The sequence below is a fragment of the Oncorhynchus masou genome, chromosome 13 (genome assembly GCF_036934945.1).
Source record: "Oncorhynchus masou masou isolate Uvic2021 chromosome 13, UVic_Omas_1.1, whole genome shotgun sequence".
NCBI classification, from domain to species: domain Eukaryota; kingdom Metazoa; phylum Chordata; class Actinopteri; order Salmoniformes; family Salmonidae; genus Oncorhynchus; species Oncorhynchus masou.
In genome coordinates this window covers 63244452-63259765 of record NC_088224.1, presented here as the reverse complement: position 1 = coordinate 63259765, position 15314 = coordinate 63244452, and the positions used below count along the sequence as shown (strand labels likewise).

Sequence of the window (15314 nt, the reverse complement as noted above, 5' to 3'; positions counted from 1 at the left end):
TGCAGGGGAGAGTTTCACAGAAGTGGATGATGCTTGTGGTTGTGACCATTGATATGAGATCAGACCTTTCAAAACCACAATCACAGTAAAGCACAGAGCTATCTTAGGCCTAAGGTTTAAAATCATCTACTCTTTAAATGTAAGGTGGTTTTGTATGACTGTTCATCGAAAAATGTAATAATAGAAAAACTGATGCATTCTTCATACTTCATACTCTTGTTGCCTCTGAATAAAATATTCAGCGGAGTGATCAGGTTTTCTCTTCCCAGCTGGCAGTGATGTCGGTATGGTTATTCATTTATGAATTATGTCCAAAATCCTACAATGCACTTGTCAGTATTAGTATTACATAATTATGAAATAGTCATAAATGCACTGTTAATGTACTTTGTTTTGCCAGTTTGCACTTATAGTATTTACAATAATATCTCAATCTCTGTCCACTTTTCTTAACAGACTGCATACCAAACCACAATATATGAAACAAAGTTTATTTTTTATTTTACATATCTGTACATAAACATTTCTTCCCTCAAATAAAAATTCTCAATACAATAGGATGTAAATGATATTAACACATTTATTCATTTAAAATGACTCGTGTCAGAAAATCAACATTCACAAAATGTTGAAGACCGATCAGAGTGAATGTATTACCAAAAGTTGCAACTCCACTACAAGGCAGGCATGTTTCCTTTACACTCTTTTAGCACCTTCAAATAAACATTTCTCAGTTGAAAACTACCAATTGTGCAGAATAAAAAGAGGTTGACTTTGAAATACTTAAAAATTACCTTTCAACTTAAAATAGTCTGAAGTTAGTCTTCATAGTTTTATACAATGTTTATTTTTTTCTCTTTTAACTGACTTTCTACTAATTTCTCACTATTATTTTTTTTTCTCCACCATTTTGTATTGACAGTTATAATTTAGTGGCGAATGTAAAAAGTTAAAAATAAACAATAGCGAAGCAAGGCCGATCACTGCACAGGAAGCCGGGACAGTATCCATGACAACACACAATCAGTTTCCTCTTCTCCCAGGAAGCAGGAAATTCTCTGTCTTTAGCGCTGGGACAACCACAGAAGCAAATGAAAGGGTGGACTTCCTCTGGCTGCTGCCACCGTGGAAGAGGGGCAGACAGAGGGGGAGCAGCGAGAGACATGGGGCAGGGCACAGGGACCAAGATGGGGCAGGAGTGAAGTAAAGGGATGGGGTAGGGTCGAGGTGTCTCATTTGGATGGGGTCTTCTCAGCCATGTGTTTCTGCTGGCTCTCAGCATGCCTGAGTAAAAACAATATGATGATTAGATAAACTACTTTATTCGCTGCAGCAAATATATCACACTGTGGTTAACGTCTCTCTCAAAGACAGAGTTCCCCTAATCATTCTCTGGCCTGTTTGAGGTCCTTGTTCTTGCAGCTGTGTGTGTGCGTGTGTTTGTGTGTGCTTCTGTATGAAAATCATGCAAATGTACAACCTTTGCTAAACATCAGTCCCAAAGACAGAGTTCCCCCAATCATTTGTGGCCTGTTTGCGGTCATGTGTGTGTGTGTGTTAGATAGCATCACCACCTGGTCAGGTCTTCTATGTCCACCAGCATGGCATCCTGCTCCATGTGCAGTTCATCCCTGATCAGCAGCAGCTGCACCAGCTCCTCATTCAGGCCTAGAGAAGACAAACATCAGAACAACGTCAGAAAAACATTAGAGCAACAACACACCATTAGAACACAAATATACACCAGGCGCTGGATTCAATCCATATCGCAGAAGTATCGCGGAAGATCTCTATTAAAAGGTCATTTCCGATTGAGCCGACATTTGCAGCGGTTACAGTGAATGCAGTCTCCGCCAACGCGGGAATATTGCTTTTATATATCATTTCAATCGAGCTATAACACGGATCTTCCACGATAAGGATTGAATCCAGTCCCAAGTCATACGATACACATATTTCGATTGGAACATTTATTTTTAAACCATGCCACTAAAATACAAGATCCTATAGCAACATTTTTTATGGGGGATTTTTGGGCCTTCTTGGTAAAATGAGGTATTGTACGTCTTTCACCAGTATCATCACACATGAATCCAACTTACATTGTCTGAAATGACTGTCAATACCAAAGATACAGTCCATAACTAACAATGTGTCTTTGTGCGTGAGTGTGAGTGTGCCTGTGGTCTTGTTCTTCTATCCTCGTGGGGACCTGAAATCCCTAAAAGTCCTCACAAGGATTGTAAAACAAGGAAAATTCTCACTCTTGGGGACATTTCCCACATCCCCACAAGGACAAAGGCTATTTTAAGTTTAGGGGCCAATGGTTAGGTTTAGGTTTAGGGTTAGGGTTAGGGGTTAGACAAAAATATGATTTTAAAATGGAAATACATTTTAGGTCCCCACAAGAATCAAGAATAAAAAAACATGTGTGTGTGTGCGTGTGTGGTACTCACTCTCTATCTGGGAGTGCAGGTCGTTGACTATAACCTGTAGTTGTCCCAGGGTCATGTCTCTCAGGTCTGTAGGCTTCAGGCTCCTCTTCATCAGGCACTCACTGATGTGGGGCATGTGGGGCAGCTAGAGAGAAACGCACACAACACCAGTTAGAAATACACACACAGTTTCAGAAACATACAGCACATCGGAAATGTACAAGTACCAAATATGTACACTCATTGATATGGACTCTTGGGCACTACAGAACCAAACGACACTGCAGTATATGTGGGTGTGAGTGTGTGTAGGCCTATGTGTGTTTGTGTGTGCAAGATGGTGCAGATGCTTGAGGAAAGGTGCCATTTCAGTTTAATCTGCATCTCATAAATATATCCAGCTGCTGAAAGCAGCCCCATGCTACAGGAGCTGCCCAGCTCGAGCACTAGACTGTAATATGATGCAAAGCCCAATCTCTCCAGCAGGGGTCAGCCTAGTGACTTGACTGTCACAGCAATATACAGTACAGCAATGGTCCCTGAACTGACCCTAGTCATAGAGAGCTACAGGAAACAACTCTGTCTCCTTCCTTCTGGCCATAGCTGTGGGAAGTAGGGGTGCTGAAGGTGTTGTAGCACCCCCTAAAAAATCTGAATATACACTACCAGTCAAAAGTTTTAGAGCACCTACTCATTCAAGGGGTAGTGAAGACATCAAAACTATTGAATAATACATATGGAATCATGTAGTAACCAAAAAAGTGTTAAACAAATCAAAATATATTTGATATTTGATATTCTTCAAATAGCCACCCTCTGCCTTGATGACAGCTTTGCACACTCCTGTCATTCCCTCAACCAGCTTCATGAGGTAGTTACCTGGAATGCATTTAAATTAACAGGTGTGCCTTGTTAAAAGTTAATTTGTGGAATTTCTTTCCTTCTTAATGCATTTGAGCCAATCAGTTGTGTTGTGAAAAGGTAGGGGAGGTAATACAGAAGATAGCCCTATTTGGTAAAAGACCATAAGACCATATTATGGCAAGAACAGTTCAAATAAGCAAAGAAAAACAACAGTAAATCATTACTTTAAGACACGAAGGTCAGTCAATACGGAACATTTTAAGAACTTTGAATGTTTCTTCATGGGCAGTCGCAAAAACCCTCAATTGCTATGATGGCTTTCATGAAAAAAAAGAAGACCCAGAGTTACCTCTGCTGCAGAGGATAAGTTTATTAGAGTTACCAGCATCAGAAATTGCAGCCCAAATTAATGCTTCATAGAATTCAAGTGACAGACACATCTCCACATCAACTGCTCAGTGGAGACTTTGTGAATCAGGCCTTTGTGGTCAAATTGCTGCAAAGTGGTTAGAGTGTTGGACTAATAACCGAAAGTAATTGAAAGTTTGCAAGATCGAATCCCCGAGCTGACAAGGTAAAAATATGTCATTCTGCCACTGAACAAGGCAGTTAATCCACTGTTCCTAGGCTGTCATTGAAAATAAAAAAAAATTCTTAACTGACTTACCTAGTTAAATAAAGGTTAAAAAAACACCACTAAAGGACACCAAGAAGAAGAAGAGACTCGCTTGGTTCAAAACACAAGAGCAATGGACATTAGACTTTTGGAAATTTGTCCTTTGGTTTGGTGTCAAATTAGAGATTTTTGAATCCAACAGCCGTGTCTTTGTGAGACGCAGAATAGGTGAACGGATGATCTCTGCATGTGTATTTACCACCGCAAAGCATGGAGAAGGAGGTGTTATGGTGTGGGGGTGCTTTGCTGGTGACACTGTCTGTCATTTATTTAGAATTCAAGGCACACTTAACCAGCATGGCTACCACAGCATTCTGCAGCGATATGCCATCCCATCTGGTTTGCACTACCTTTTGTTTTTCAACAGGACAATGACCCAACACACCTCCAGGCTGTGTAAGGGCTATTTGACCAGGAAGGAGAGTGATGGAGTGCTGCATCAGATCAGACCCGGCCTCCACAATCCCCTGACCTCAACCAAATTGAGATGTTTGCCAAGATTGTTCATCTGCTTAACACTTTTTTGGTTACTACATGATTCCATATGTGTCATTTCATAGTGTTGATGTCTTCACTACTGTTCTACAATGTAGAAAATAGTAAAAAATAAAGAAAAACCCTTGAATGAGTAGGTGTTCTAAAACTTTGGACCGGTAGTGTATATATTTTTTAAAGAAAACAAGTGTTCACTGGACCTTTACTAGTTCTGTATTAGTGGAATGACATAGCCGTCTGTAGCGCGGGCAAAGCATTTTTTCAGCATCCCCCAGCACCAAAATCCGTAGCACCCCCACCTCCAAACTACTTCCCGCGGCTATGCTCCTGGCAGTAAGCAACACACTATACGCTCTCTCTTTGTCTTCCCTGAATTTATTTGACAGTTTGTTCTTGTCAAATCAACACACAGCCTTTCACTGCTGTCGTTTGTGTTTCCCTCAAGATTTTCAGTTTCTCTTCCTCTCATCCACCTCTTTATCTCTCCCCTTCTGTATGTCACTCACCAAACCTTGTTGGGTTCAATAGGGGCAGGTTTGACATTAACCCTAGAGAGTAACCAAGGTGAATCATAAAGCATCATGTTCTTTCTCAGGCTCACTGGGTATGAGAATTTCCCTCGATCCCTTGTTCAATCTATTTCTATCATCTGTGTGCATCTCCTTTCTCTCTCTCTCTCTCTCTCTCTCTCTCTCTCTCCTTAGCTTAGGAGAGACAGAGAATGTGTCTAAGGGTGAGAAAACATGTGCTCCTTCCATGTGCTCCTTCCATGATTGCTTAGCTGGTTCGTCTTGTCAGAGTTTCTCACTCCTCTTTCACTTTCACATTGGCATCCATGGAACTGCGCCAGGGGCCATGTTTCCCCTCTGCCACGTGCCCCTGTTTCAGTTCGAAGAGGGAGCACGGAAGTCAGTGACATGCAGAGAGAGGCGGGGGTGTGAGAAAAGAGAGAGAGAGTGAGAGATGCGGGGGGAGAGCTGGCCACCGCGAATGGTAGTGTTTTGGTCACGATATGTGTTTGGGCTCATTGTGTTTGTCTGAGGCGGAGTTTCCTCCCTCAGTGATATTACTGGCTTGTGAGGTTAGTGGCAATACGAATAAGGATACCACCAACAACAATACTCAAGTATTTCATCATATCAGTATTCTCTTAGCATGACATGAATGGGGAAAAACTAAAATAATGTAATTCTCTTGGTGGGAGTGTTGTGTAAATTCTTGTGTAAATTCTTTGGAAGGCCACATGGCTTTAGTGAATTAAAGCGTGGTATCTGCTGTAAAAAAAAAATGCCTCACACACATTCCCCTCATTTCTCCTGTCATTAGTGACTTACGCAACAGCCCCTGGCACTCAACCCCACAGCCTCTGGTTTAACAAACTGGCCAGGTGCCAGCCTGCACTCTGACTATGTATTTTGTGGTAGGGCTGAAATCAACTGGTAAAGTTTCACATTCTTGTATATTTCTATAACAAATGTACTGAGAACTTGTACCCAGGAATGAGCAGATAGGTGTGAGTCTGCCCACAGCATGGCGCTGCCACTGTGCTCAGTACAGCAGAGTGTTAGCTTAGCAACATGGCCTCATCTGCCCCTGTGTTCAGTACACCAGTGTGTTAGCTTAGCAACATGGCCTCATCTGCCCCTGTGCTCAGTACACCAGTGTGTTAGCTTAGCAACATGGCCTCATCTGCCCCTGTGTTCAGTACACCAGTGTGTTAGCTTAGCAACATGGCCTCATCTGCGCCTGTGCTCAGTACACCAGTGTGTTAGCTTAGCAACATGGCCTCATCTGCCCCTGTGCTCAGTACACCAGTGTGTTAGTTTAGCAACATGGCCTCATCTGCGCCTGTGTTCAGTACACCAGTGTGTTAGTTTAGCAACATGGCCTCATCTGCCCCTGTGCTCAGTACACCAGTGTGTTAGCTTAGCAACATGGCCTCATCTGCCCCTGTGCTCAGTACACCAGTGTGTTAGCTTAGCAACATGGCCTCATCTGCCACTGTGCTCAGTACACCAGTGTGTTAGCTTAGCAACATGGCCTCATCTGCCCCTGTGTTCAGTACACCAGTGTGTTAGCTTAGCAACATGGCCTCATCTGCCCCTGTGTTCAGTACACCAGTGTGTTAGCTTAGCAACATGGCCTCATCTGCGCCTGTGTTCAGTACACCAGTGTGTTAGCTTAGCAACATGGCCTCATCTGCCCCTGTGCTCAGTACACCAGTGTGTTAGCTTAGCAACATGGCCTCATCTGCGCCTGTGTTAGGTACACCAGTGTGTTAGCTTAGCAACATGGCCTCATCTGCCCCTGTGTTCAGTACACCAGTGTGTTAGCTTAGCAACATGGCCTCATCTGCCCCTGTGTTCAGTACACCAGTGTGTTAGCTTAGCAACATGGCCTCATCTGCCCCTGTGCTCAGTACACCAGTGTGTTAGCTTAGCAACATGGCCTCATCTGCCCCTGTGTTCAGTACACCAGTGTGTTAGCTTAGCAACATGGCCTCATCTGCCCCTGTGTTCAGTACACCAGTGTGTTAGCTTAGCAACATGGCCTCATCTGCCCCTGTGCTCAGTACACCAGTGTGTTAGCTTAGCGACATGGCCTCATCTGCGCCTGTGCTCAGTACACCAGTGTGTTAGCTTAGCAACATGGCCTCATCTGCCCCTGTGTTCAGTACACCAGTGTGTTAGCTTAGTGACAGGGCCTAATCTGCCCTGGTGTTCAGTACACCAGTGTGTTAGCTGAGTGACAGGGCCTCATCTGCCCCTGTGTTGAGTACACCAGTGTGTTAGCTGAGTGACAGGGCCTCATCTGCCCCTGTGTTCAGTACACCAGTGTGTTAGCTGAGTGACAGGGCCTCATCTGCCCCTGTGTTCAGTACACCAGTGTGTTAGCTTAGCAACATGGCCTCATCTGCCCCTGTGCTCAGTACACCAGTGTGTTAGCTTAGCAACATGGCCTCATCTGCGCCTGTGTTAGGTACACCAGTGTGTTAGCTTAGCAACATGGCCTCATCTGCCCCTGTGTTCAGTACACCAGTGTGTTAGCTTAGCAACATGGCCTCATCTGCGCCTGTGTTCAGTACACCAGTGTGTTAGCTTAGCAACATGGCCTCATCTGCCCCTGTGCTCAGTACACCAGTGTGTTAGCTTAGCAACATGGCCTCATCTGCCCCTGTGCTCAGTACACCAGTGTGTTAGCTTAGCAACATGGCCTCATCTGCCCCTGTGTTCAGTACACCAGTGTGTTAGCTTAGCAACATGGCCTCATCTGCGCCTGTGTTGAGTACACCAGTGTGTTAGCTTAGCAACATGGCCTCATCTGCCCCTGTGCTCAGTACACCAGTGTGTTAGCTTAGCAACATGGCCTCATCTGCGCCTGTGTTCAGTACACCAGTGTGTTAGCTTAGCAACATGGCCTCATCTGCCCCTGTGCTCAGTACACCAGTGTGTTAGCTTAGCAACATGGCCTCATCTGCCCCTGTGCTCAGTACACCAGTGTGTTAGCTTAGCAACATGGCCTCATCTGCCCCTGTGTTGAGTACACCAGTGTGTTAGCTTAGCAACATGGCCTCATCTGCCCCTGTGTTCAGTACACCAGTGTGTTAGCTTAGCAACATGGCCTCATCTGCCCCTGTGTTCAGTACACCAGTGTGTTAGCTTAGCAACATGGCCTCATCTGCGCCTGTGTTCAGTACACCAGTGTGTTAGCTTAGCAACATGGCCTCATCTGCGCCTGTGTTCAGTACACCAGTGTGTTAGCTTAGCAACATGGCCTCATCTGCCCCTGTGCTCAGTACACCAGTGTGTTAGCTTAGCAACATGGCCTCATCTGCGCCTGTGTTCAGTACACCAGTGTGTTAGCTTAGCAACATGGCCTCATCTGCCCCTGTGCTCAGTACACCAGTGTGTTAGCTTAGCAACATGGCCTCATCTGCCCCTGTGCTCAGTACACCAGTGTGTTAGCTTAGCAACATGGCCTCATCTGCCCCTGTGCTCAGTACACCAGTGTGTTAGCTTAGCAACATGGCCTCATCTGCCCCTGTGTTCAGTACACCAGTGTGTTAGCTTAGCAACATGGCCTCATCTGCCCCTGTGTTCAGTACACCAGTGTGTTAGCTTAGCAACATGGCCTCATCTGCGCCTGTGTTCAGTACACCAGTGTGTTAGCTTAGCAACATGGCCTCATCTGCCCCTGTGCTCAGTACACCAGTGTGTTAGCTTAGCAACATGGCCTCATCTGCGCCTGTGTTAGGTACACCAGTGTGTTAGCTTAGCAACATGGCCTCATCTGCCCCTGTGTTCAGTACACCAGTGTGTTAGCTTAGCAACATGGCCTCATCTGCCCCTGTGTTCAGTACACCAGTGTGTTAGCTTAGCAACATGGCCTCATCTGCCCCTGTGCTCAGTACACCAGTGTGTTAGCTTAGCAACATGGCCTCATCTGCCCCTGTGTTCAGTACACCAGTGTGTTAGCTTAGCAACATGGCCTCATCTGCCCCTGTGTTCAGTACACCAGTGTGTTAGCTTAGCAACATGGCCTCATCTGCGCCTGTGCTCAGTACACCAGTGTGTTAGCTTAGCAACATGGCCTCATCTGCCCCTGTGTTCAGTACACCAGTGTGTTAGCTTAGTGACAGGGCCTAATCTGCCCCTGTGTTCAGTACACCAGTGTGTTAGCTGAGTGACAGGGCCTCATCTGCCCCTGTGTTGAGTACACCAGTGTGTTAGCTGAGTGACAGGGCCTCATCTGCCCCTGTGTTCAGTACACCAGTGTGTTAGCTTAGCAACATGGCCTCATCTGCCCCTGTGCTCAGTACACCAGTGTGTTAGCTTAGCAACATGGCCTCATCTGCGCCTGTGTTAGGTACACCAGTGTGTTAGCTTAGCAACATGGCCTCATCTGCCCCTGTGTTCAGTACACCAGTGTGTTAGCTTAGCAACATGGCCTCATCTGCCCCTGTGTTCAGTACACCAGTGTGTTAGCTTAGCAACATGGCCTCATCTGCCCCTGTGCTCAGTACACCAGTGTGTTAGCTTAGCAACATGGCCTCATCTGCCCCTGTGTTCAGTACACCAGTGTGTTAGCTTAGCAACATGGCCTCATCTGCCCCTGTGTTCAGTACACCAGTGTGTTAGCTTAGCAACATGGCCTCATCTGCGCCTGTGCTCAGTACACCAGTGTGTTAGCTTAGCAACATGGCCTCATCTGCCCCTGTGTTCAGTACACCAGTGTGTTAGCTTAGTGACGGCCTAATCTGCCCCTGTGTTCAGTACACCAGTGTGTTAGCTGAGTGACAGGGCCTCATCTGCCCCTGTGTTGAGTACACCAGTGTGTTAGCTGAGTGACAGGGCCTCATCTGCCCCTGTGTTCAGTACACCAGTGTGTTAGCTGAGTGACAGGGCCTCATCTGCCCCTGTGTTCAGTACACCAGTGTGTTAGCTTAGCAACATGGCCTCATCTGCCCCTGTGCTCAGTACACCAGTGTGTTAGCTTAGCAACATGGCCTCATCTGCGCCTGTGTTGAGTACACCAGTGTGTTAGCTTAGCAACATGGCCTCATCTGCGCCTGTGTTCAGTACACCAGTGTGTTAGCTTAGCAACATGGCCTCATCTGCCCCTGTGTTCAGTACACCAGTGTGTTAGCTTAGCAACATGGCCTCATCTGCCCCTGTGCTCAGTACACCAGTGTGTTAGCTTAGCAACATGGCCTCATCTGCCCCTGTGTTCAGTACACCAGTGTGTTAGCTTAGCAACATGGCCTCATCTGCGCCTGTGTTCAGTACACCAGTGTGTTAGCTTAGCAACATGGCCTCATCTGCCCCTGTGCTCAGTACACCAGTGTGTTAGCTTAGCAACATGGCCTCATCTGCGCCTGTGTTCAGTACACCAGTGTGTTAGCTTAGCAACATGGCCTCATCTGCCCCTGTGCTCAGTACACCAGTGTGTTAGCTTAGCAACATGGCCTCATCTGCCCCTGTGCTCAGTACACCAGTGTGTTAGCTTAGCAACATGGCCTCATCTGCCCCTGTGTTCAGTACACCAGTGTGTTAGCTTAGCAACATGGCCTCATCTGCCCCTGTGCTCAGTACACCAGTGTGTTAGCTTAGCAACATGGCCTCATCTGCCCCTGTGTTCAGTACACCAGTGTGTTAGCTTAGTGACAGGGCCTAATCTGCCCCTGTGTTCAGTACACCAGTGTGTTAGCTGAGTGACAGGGCCTCATCTGCCCCTGTGTTGAGTACACCAGTGTGTTAGCTGAGTGACAGGGCCTCATCTGCCCCTGTGTTCAGTACACCAGTGTGTTAGCTGAGTGACAGGGCCTCATCTGCCCCTGTGTTGAGTACACCAGTGTGTTAGCTGAGTGTCAGGGCCTCATCTGCCCCTGTGCTCAGTACACCAGTGTGTTAGCTTAGCAACATGGCCTCATCTGCCCCTGTGTTCAGTACACCAGTGTGTTAGCTTAGCAACATGGCCTCATCTGCCCCTGTGTTCAGTACACCAGTGTGTTAGCTTAGCAACATGGCCTCATCTGCCCCTGTGCTCAGTACACCAGTGTGTTAGCTTAGCAACATGGCCTCATCTGCCCCTGTGTTCAGTACACCAGTGTGTTAGCTTAGTGACAGGGCCTAATCTGCCCCTGTGTTCAGTACACCAGTGTGTTAGCTGAGTGACAGGGCCTCATCTGCCCCTGTGTTGAGTACACCAGTGTGTTAGCTGAGTGTCAGGGCCTCATCTGCCCCTGTGTTCAGTACACCAGTGTGTTAGCTGAGTGACAGGGCCTCAGATATGACACTCATCTCTTCTGACTGCTGGGCACGACTCCATCCCCAAACACGTTACCCAGTCCATTCTGGGATATTAATAATAGATCGCACCAACCCAAGCACCCCCTCTTTACTGAATAAGTAACGTCTTCTGCCCAGGTGGAGATATTGGTGTGTGTGTGTGTGTGTGTGTATCTGTGTGTGTGTGTGGGGGGGGAACTTTGTGTGTGTGTGTGTGTATCTGTGTGTGTGTGGGGGACCTTGTGTGTATGTGTGCTTGGGGGGGCACTGATGCAGATAAGAATGTTTAAAAAATCATGGCTATGGTCGCCAACGGGGCAGAGAAGGGGGGGGGGTGATGTCTACTAGGTGACTTCATCACAATGTTAAAGAAGACCCGTGTGGATGGTTTGCTCTGAAAAGACCTGGGTTCAGAAACTCTGACTAGAGGCTGAGGTTCCAGGCCCGTTGCCTATAGCGACGGTACTGACCAGGTCTGCCACAGGGGACTTCTTGCGGTTCTGCTTTTCCACCTCCACCTGCATCTTGGCCATGGGTTTGGCCATCGCCAGGGCTAGCTTAGCCTCGGCCTGCAACTTCTTCTGTCTGCTCAGAAAGTCCATGTCCTCCAGAGACTCACTGTCTTCCTCCGTAGTGTCCCGGTCAGAGTAGGACGAACTCTGCTTCGACTGGGGGCCAGGGACGTGGAGAGAGTGGAGACAGAAGAATGGGAAATAAGGAAACGTTAGTGGTTTATTCCCGTTGGGTCTTCGTTCTTCTTGTGTTGTCATTGGTAGGTCATTCACTGAACACAGAGGTCAGTCAGACAGGGAAACAGCTCAGAGCTATAACAGCTGGTTATAAATACTGGGATTATCTCCCTCACTCCCTCTCCTTCTCTCTATTAGCTGTGTCTGTCAGACAGCCCGTGGCCACTCATCCATGTCCTTCAGACAGCGTGTTCATATTCAACCCTCATTTGCTGCCGGTGTATTGGTTAACGGGCCAGAAAACGTGAGCATGGCCATTCACTCTCCCCCACACGCTTAACCCAGGGCTATCGCTCTGATTCATACCGAATCTGTCCCTGTCGTTGTCCCTCGCTCGCATTCTGTCACAATCTTACTGAGTGTGCTATCTCGAGTACACGAGTCACACAGTAGATCTCTCGAAGAATTTATATTTCTCTCTCATTCTACCTTTCCCTCTCTCTCGTACTCTGTCATTCTTCCACACAAGTCCTACTGAGAGCTATCTTTCTGACTCATATAGCAAACTTTGTGTGTGAATCCCCAACAGTGAGAGAAACACATTAACACAGAAATATGAACGTGTGTGTGGTCAGTCTGTACCATGGGGGACAGCGGTGTGTCCAGACTGGTTTCTGTCTTGCTGTCGTCTGCATCGCTGTCCTTGTCGCTGCCGCTGTCGTTGACAAAACAGATCTGCAGATTCATCCCACTCTGCAGCCTGGAGAGAGGAGAGAGGAGAGAGAGGAGGAGAGGAGGGAGGAGGGAGGAGAGAGAGGAGGGAGGAGAGAAGAGAGGAGAGAGAGGAGGAGAGGAGGGAGGAGAGAGAGGAGAGAGGAGAGAGAGGAGGAGAAGAGGGAGGAGAGAGAGGAGGGAGGAGAGAGGAGAGAGATGAGGAGAGGAGAGAGAGGAGGAGAGGAGGGAGGAGAGAGAGGAGAGAGGAGAGAGAGGAGGAAAGAGGAGGGAGAGCGAGGGGGAGGAAGAGAGAGAGAGGAGAGGGAGGAAAGAGGAGGGAGAGCGAGGGGGAGGGAGAGGGGAGGAAGAGAGAGAGAGAGGAGAGAGGAGGAGAGGAGGGAGGAGAGAGGAGGAAGGAGAGAGAAGAGAGGAAAGAGGAGGAAAGAGGAGGGAGAGAGAGGGGGAGAGAGAGGGGGAGGGAGAGGGGGAGGAAGAGAGAGAGAGAGAGAGAGAGAGGGAGAGAGGGAGAGAGAGGAGGAAAGAGGAGGGAGAGAGGGGGGAGGAGGGAGAGGGGGGAGGAAGAGAGAGAGGGAAAGGGAGAGAGGGAGAGAGAGGAGAAAAGAGGAGGGAGAGAGGGGGAGGGAGAGGGGGAGGGAGAGAGAGAGAGAGAGGAGAGAGGAGAGAGAGGAGGAAAGAAGAGGGAGAGAGGGGGAGGGAGAGGGGGAGGAAGAGAGAGAGAGGAGAGAGGAGAGAGAGGAGGAAAGAGGAGGGAGAGAGAGGGGGAGGAAGAGAGAGAGAGGAGAGAGGAGAGAGAGGAGGAAAGAGGAGGGAGAGAGAGGGGGAGGAAGAGAGAGAGAGAGGAAAGAGGAGAAAGAGAGAGGGGGGAGAGGATGCATCATTACTCTGGGCTAAGGAATGTTCTATGGACTAAGGAAAGTTCGCTCACCAATAATTGCTTGTAGGGTTTTTTTGACCCAGATAACATGCACCTAGGCACCGCTGGTGAGAAAGAAATTCAATAACAGTCTCATCTAGTTTTCCACTAAGGCCAAACCCTCCTCCAACTCTCCACCGAGGTCTCAGAGTGTCTGTGATAGGACTGTAATAGCGACTAGCCTTCCATAGCATTATTAAATTCCTCCCTCTCCTGCTCTAACTTGGGATCGATCCATCCAGGGTGAAGGTTCCATTCAAACAGCTAGACTCCGACGGCTCTCTATACCTCAGAAGACCCGAGTCCTGTAAGATCTGGATCAAACCCTTTTTGATCATTAATCGGCTTATTTGAAGCAGTAGTTTCAAACACATGTAGAGAAAACCTGATCGATTACACACCCAATCGGTCCAGATTTAGTCAGACCAGAGTAATTGATTGGTAGTTTCAGAGGAAGGAGCATCAAAACGATCCTTCGAACTAGTTCATGGAAGTACCTGACTTATCCAGCAGTATAACCAGTGAGTTCACCCCATAAGAGTTTCTTTGGTGAGATCTAATTTTCATATAGCATAGTTTCAGATTCATTAACATTGTGAGTGCCTTTGTGTGTATGACTGTATGAATGTATGTATCCTGGAATACTGGTTCCAGTAAGGTTGAGGTTGTGTGTAGGAGGTCATTTTGGGAAGTGAGATCCACAGTGCCGGGATGCAGAGAAAGAGAGAGGAAAAGTCCCTTACTCTCAACAATCAACAGAGGTATCAGAGGGAGAGAGCAGGAGTCTGTGTTGGGGAGACGGCCCTACAGAGTTCCAGGAGATGGACACTTTTACAGGCATTAAGAAAAGGTCAAATCTGACTCTGTTAGAGTAATGTCCAGTAACCTGCAATTTCACTCTAGTGACAGTGCCCACACACATAACGAGAGTGATGTCATTGTTTCTCAAGAACAGGGACTGGGACTGAGGGTGAAACTGATCTGTGTCTGTATCTGTGTGTTTTTATGTGTGTGTGTGTGTGTGTGTGTGTGTGTGTGTGTGTGTGTGTGTGTGTGTGTGTGTGTGTGTGTGTGTGTGTGTGTGTGTGTGTGTGCGTGTGCGTGTGCGTGTGCGTGCGTGCGTGCGGGGCTGTGATGGTCATGGAATTTTGGATGAAGGTAATTGGCCAGCCAAATGAGGTGGTTACCATAATAACTGTTTGAATGTCCCAAAAAATGTTTTATGCATAATTTTCTCTTCTCCTCCTCTCCTGAATGCAAGTGCTGTTATAGAAATAGAATAAATAGAACGGGCATCCCCATTCAAGTCAATGATAGCATAATGGATTTTTTTTAAACCTTTATTTAACGAGGCAAGTCAGTTAAGATCAAATTCCTATTTACAATGATGGCCTGCCAAACCTGGACAATGCCGGGCCATTTGTTTGCTGCTCTATGGGACTCCCAATCACAGCCGGATGTGATATGGCCTGGATTCAAACCAGGGACTGTAGTGACATCTCGTGCACTGAGATGCAGTGTCTTAGACCGCTGCGCCACTCAGGACTACGCCACTAGTGGCCATTGCGAGTGTTCCCATAGGAGCAATGCAGGAAGTAAAATATGTGCTAAAATATGTGCTGTGACTTGTTGATTCAACTGACATTACAAAAAATACATTCCATTACATGAGCCACATCAGCTAACATCATTTGAATGAACATTCTACATTACCATGGA

At 47.2% G+C, this 15314-nt stretch overlaps 1 protein-coding gene across 3 annotated transcripts in view; it reads right to left on the bottom strand.

Moving 5' to 3' along the window:
- Positions 1-477: 477 nt before the first annotated feature.
- The window catches only part of schip1 (schwannomin interacting protein 1), a 71207-nt gene continuing 56370 nt past the window's right edge, over positions 478-15314 (bottom strand). For all 3 annotated transcript variants that reach the window (XM_064984664.1, XM_064984667.1, XM_064984665.1), the window contains 5 exons: positions 12590-12707; positions 11729-11926; positions 2457-2580; positions 1575-1668; positions 478-1284 (listed from right to left, as the gene is read on the bottom strand). In XM_064984664.1, the coding sequence (XP_064840736.1) occupies positions 1233-1284; positions 1575-1668; positions 2457-2580; positions 11729-11926; positions 12590-12707 (586 nt within the window). In that variant the 3' untranslated portion in view covers positions 478-1232. The remainder of the gene's footprint in view (positions 1285-1574; positions 1669-2456; positions 2581-11728; positions 11927-12589; positions 12708-15314) is intronic.